Raw genomic sequence first — 4,801 nt, forward strand, 5'->3', positions numbered from 1 at the left:
CACCACCACACCCAGCTAATTTTTCAAATTATTTGTAGAGACAGGGGTCTCCCTGTGTTGCCCAGGCTGGTCTCAAACTTCTGGCCTCAAGGGATCCTCTCACCTTGGCCTCTCAAAGTGCTGAGGTTATGGGCCTGCGCCACCGAGCCTGGCCAAAAGTTTAACTTTAAAAAATTAGATTAGAAATCAGAAATTGAAAGAAAGGGGGTAGGGTGGAGCCCAGGAGAGGGGAGACATCCAGGACCTGCCTGGCCCCAAAAGAGAAGGGGAGGCTGCTCTGCCCCCACCCCGCTTCTCCGTCAGTAGGCTGCAGGGCTGGGGGTAAGGGGTCTAACTCCTACTGCTTCCCAACCCTCCGCGTCAGACAGCACCCCCTTCTCCAAACAACCCCGGCTTTGTCCCCTGGAGCCCTAAATAACAATAACAATAGCCGGCATTTATTGAGTTCCAGCCCAGGCAGGGAGGGCAGGGCAGAAACAGCACCCAACAGGACTGGGTGCAAGGCTCACACCTGTAATCCGGAAGGATCAGAAAGACCCAGGTGGGAGGATCACTTGAGCCCCGGGGGTGAAGACTGCCGCATGGGTGACAGAGCAAGACGCTATCTCAAAAAAAAAACCACCCACACCCACCCACTTCCTGCCAGGCCTAACCCCTGGGGCCTCCATGCACCAAGGGAAAGCTCTTCCAGGGTGGGGTCACCGGGAGGAGGGGGGAGGCTCAAGTTACAGAACAGCCTGGTAGGGGCTCAAAGACGCCCATCCTGGAAGAGGCCCCAGCACTGACCTCCGTGGGGGTGGAGATGAGGAGGATGGAAAGGGTGTCTTCCTCCAGCATCTTCCTGAAGGTGAAGGAGGGGCACCTTGGGGTGTCTAAGATTGTGACCCCAGGAGACCCCCAGCTAGCTGGGGTGTGCTGTGGGAGAAGGGGGGGATCCCAGAGGCCCTGAGCCCGACTGAACAGATACAGACGGGACCAGATGGCCTCAGAGCTCCCCTGCGGGGCTCCCTGGAGCTATGGAGACCCCATTTATCCAGAGTCAGGTCGGTGCCTGAGCTTGGACAGCCCCAGGTGGAAGGAGCCCGTGGTGGGAGGAGCCTGTAGTGGGAGGAGCATGTGGTGGGAGGAGCCTGTAGTGGGAGGAGCCTATGATGGGAGGGGCCGTGGTGGGGGGAGCCCGCGGTGGAAGGAGCCTGCGCTGGGAGGAGCCTGTGGTGGGAGGAGCCTGCTCTGGGAGAAGCCTGTGGTGGGAGGGGCCGTTGCGGGGGAGGGGGGAGCCCATGGTGGGAGGAGCCTGCGCCGGGAGGAGCCTGTGATGGGAGGGGCCGTTGAGGGGGAAGGGGGAGCCCATGGTGGGAGGAGCCTGTGGTTGAGGAGCCTGCGGTGGGGGGAGCCCGTGGTGGGAGGAACCTGTAATGGGCGGCATCTGTAATGGGCGGGGCCTTGCTGGGCAGAGCCCGCGGCGGGGGGAGCCGCCCCTCTCCTCTGTCCAGGCACTGGGTGGACCATCCGCCAGGTCACCGGTCACTGCCTCTCTCCCAAATTCCTCCGAGGGATTCCCGAGGAGTGCGCTCGGACTGGGAGGTTGAGCAGGAACTCCCTCCCAGTCACCCGAGGCTCTTGCGCCCCGCCCGAAGCCGTGGGTGCGTGCGCCCGCGGAAGGGCTCCGGGACGGGAACCCCCCCCTTGGAGCCTGGCTCTTGGACCAGCCACCCGCGGTGGCCCCTAAGTCGGGGACGCGGGCCCCCAGAAGTCTGGGGCTCTCCAGGAAGCGAAACGGATGGAAGATTACTCGGCTCGGGGTCCTGGGTCCCCACCCCCGCCCCGCCCCCGGGCCGCAGCGTCACAAAGGCCGCTGGTCCCCAGGGCAACCCGCGGAGTGCGGAGGGAGCCTGGGCTCTGGGAAGTCCGCGCGCGGCTCCGCTTCAGAGGCAGGGCAAGTGGGCGCGGTCCTGGGGCGGCGGCGGGGGCCGGGAGAGGAGGGCTGGGGGTCTGGAGAAGGTAAGGGGCAGGCAGAGCGGCCGGGGAGGTGGGCCCGGGCCAGGGGAGCCAAGGGGAGTGTGGTGGAGGGGGTAGAGTGCGGGCACCTGGTGGTCTCAGGGAAGCGGGCCTGGGACCAGGGGCGTGTAGGAAGCAGCGAGGGGCTCAGAACCACCTTTCCGGGTTCACGACCAGCCTCTCTGGGTGTTCCACCTGGGCAGCTGCTGGAGACTAGAAAACATCCCTCACGCGTCACAGAGGCACGGTTTCCCTCCAGCGGTGAAATCCGCCCCAGCCTCCAGCAAGAGCAGGGCTTAGGCCTGGGGTCCTGGGGTCCTGCTCTCAGCTGGCACCTCACCCCAGACACACTCCCTGCTGTCCCCAGGGGCCTGTTCTCGCCCCGATGCCCCGGGAAGGTCAAGGGTTGCCCTTTTGGGCGTGAGGCAGATATGACTTCACCACGTACCTGTGTGGCCCTGGGGAACTCAGCAACTGCTTAGCTTTCATTTGTGGGTCGTCCAAGGCCCAAGTGGCTGTGACAACCTGAGATCTCCAGGGTTGCTGGGAGCCGGGGCAGCAACCAGGGGTGCGGCTTGCAACCAGGGGTGCGGCTTGCTCTCCAGGGAGCTGCGGCAGAGCCTGGGGCCACAGCTGCACTCAGCCGGTGCACCCACGGACAGAGGGTCAGACTCGGCTCAGCACTGGGCTCAAGCCCTGGATGAGAACAAGAACCAAGCTTCTTAGCCTCAGGCTCCATCTGGGAAATGGAGTGTCACTTGTGGAGTCCATGAGCTCACCAGGGACAGGATCCCGGGTCCACAGCGAGGGCCCACAGCATAGGAGGAGGGCTGCTCCTCCGGGCCCAGGCCTGGCCACCCTCCTCCCATGCTGACCGGCCAGCTGGCCTCGTCTTTGGTGAGGCCTGTCTCTGTGCTCTACAACTGCGGTGAGGCGTGGAGCGTCCCCAGGGAGAACCGGAGCGGGAGGATGGCCCGCGAATGTACCCGAGGGGGGTCCTGTGCTGCTTAGGACCACGCCGTCCCCTCTCCACGGCCCCGAGGGGTGCCAGCAACCCCTTTCAGCAGCAGGGTTAGGAACTGGGGCCCTTGCAAGGCCACAGGTCAGGGCTGGGGTTTCTGCCCTGGCGGTTCTGGCCAGAAGTCCGTAGTCCTAGTTCTTCCCTGTCCTGTCCCACAGGCCACTGGTTGTCAGTAGAGGTTTTTGCCCCTCAGTATAAACTGTGTCCAGATCTGTAGGCTGCCCATCCAGCCCTCCAGGCAGCCTCTTCCCAGCGAGTTGTGCCCCCGAAGAAGGACAGAGGTCCAGCATGGGGTCAGTGGGCTGAATCCATCCCCCGAACATGCCACAGCCCAGGGGAGGCCAGCCTGCCTGGCAGCTGACACCCAGCCCTCCCCCCAGCTCCCGGATAATGAGCGCCCATGTGGCAGGCCTGGGCCTGGACAAGATGAAGCTGGGCAATCCCCAGTCCTTCCTGGACCAGGAGGAGGCAGATGACCAGCAGCTGCTGGAGCCAGAGGCGTGGAGGACCTACACTGAGCGCCGCAATGCCCTGCGCGAGTTCCTGACCTCGGACCTGAGCCCGCACCTGCTCAAGCGCCACCACGCCCGCATGCAGCTGCTGCGTAAGTGCTCCTACTACATCGAGGTCCTGCCCAAGCACCTGGCCCTGGGCGACCAGAACCCGCTGGTGCTGCCTAGCGCCTTGTTCCAGCTCATCGACCCCTGGAAGTTCCAGCGCATGAAGAAGGTGGGCACAGCTCAGACCAAGATCCAGCTCCTGCTGCTCGGGGACCTGTTGGAACAGCTCGACCATGGCCGTGCTGAGCTGGACGCCCTGCTCCGGTCGCCGGACCCGCGGCCCTTCCTGGCCGACTGGGCGCTGGTGGAGCGGCGGCTGGCGGACGTGTCGGCCGTCATGGACAGCTTCCTGACCATGATGGTGCCGGGGCGGCTGCACGTCAAGCACCGCCTGGTGTCTGATGTCAGTGCCACCAAGATCCCGCACATCTGGCTCATGCTGAGCACCAAGATGCCTGTCGTGTTTGACCGAAAGGCGTCGGCGGCTCACCAGGACTGGGCCCGGCTGCGCTGGTTCGTCACCATCCAGCCGGCCACATCGGAGCAGTATGAGTTGCGCTTCAGGCTGCTGGACCCGCGGACACAGCAGGAGTGCGCCCAGTGTGGCGTCATCCCCGTGGCTGCCTGCACCTTCGACGTCCGAAACCTGCTGCCCAACCGATCCTATAAGTTCACCATCAAGAGGGCCGAGACCTCCACGCTGGTGTACGAGCCCTGGAGGGACAGCCTCACCCTGCACACCAAACCGGAGCCCCTGGAGGGGCCCACCCTCAGCCACTCTGTCTGAGAGATGATTTTCTAATATTTATCCACTAATAAAGAAGAGTGTAAATGCACATACGGAATTAAAGAAGCAAACCTATTTATGTTTTAAAGGCAGCAGCCACCGGTGTTTTTCCTGGCTCAAAACATGCCAAGCCCCAGGCCTTCTGCTCCTGCTCTTTCCCAGGGGGAGCCACAGGCCGGACCTCCCAAGACAGCTGAGCCTGGAGCAAGAAGTACCAGCCCCTGACACCTACGGGTCCAACGACGACGACGAAAGCTGCTCCACGGGGCCTCTGTGGTCCTAGCCCCCGCCCCTCCTCGCCACCCCCATCACCATGACCGGGCTCCGGCCCTCCTTACCCACCTCCCTGGCTTGTGGGGCTCCCTCAGGGAATGACACTCCTAGGCCGTGATGCCTCCCACCATCCCCTGCCCAGCCTCGAGTGCTCATCAGCAG

General features: G+C 63.8%; 1 protein-coding gene across 6 annotated transcripts; it reads left to right on the top strand.

The window, feature by feature from the left end:
- Positions 1-1,261: 1,261 nt before the first annotated feature.
- FNDC11 (fibronectin type III domain containing 11) lies at positions 1,262-4,454 on the top strand. Of its 6 annotated transcripts, none has more exons than XM_016938336.4 (2): positions 1,262-2,001; positions 3,178-4,454. In XM_016938336.4, exon 2 carries the CDS (start codon positions 3,341-3,343, stop codon positions 4,364-4,366), a length of 1,026 nt encoding a protein of 341 aa, XP_016793825.1. In that variant the 5' UTR covers positions 1,262-2,001; positions 3,178-3,340; the 3' UTR covers positions 4,367-4,454. The 6 variants fall into 6 exon arrangements, with proteins under 6 accessions (XP_016793825.1, XP_016793827.1, XP_016793824.1 ...); XM_016938338.4 differs by having other exon boundaries at positions 1,264-1,936; positions 3,400-4,454; XM_016938335.4 differs by having other exon boundaries at positions 1,662-2,001; positions 3,400-4,454.
- Positions 4,455-4,801: the final 347 nt, after the last annotated feature.

This window comes from Pan troglodytes, chromosome 21, assembly GCF_028858775.2.
Source record: "Pan troglodytes isolate AG18354 chromosome 21, NHGRI_mPanTro3-v2.0_pri, whole genome shotgun sequence".
In the NCBI taxonomy this organism is placed as follows: domain Eukaryota; kingdom Metazoa; phylum Chordata; class Mammalia; order Primates; family Hominidae; genus Pan; species Pan troglodytes.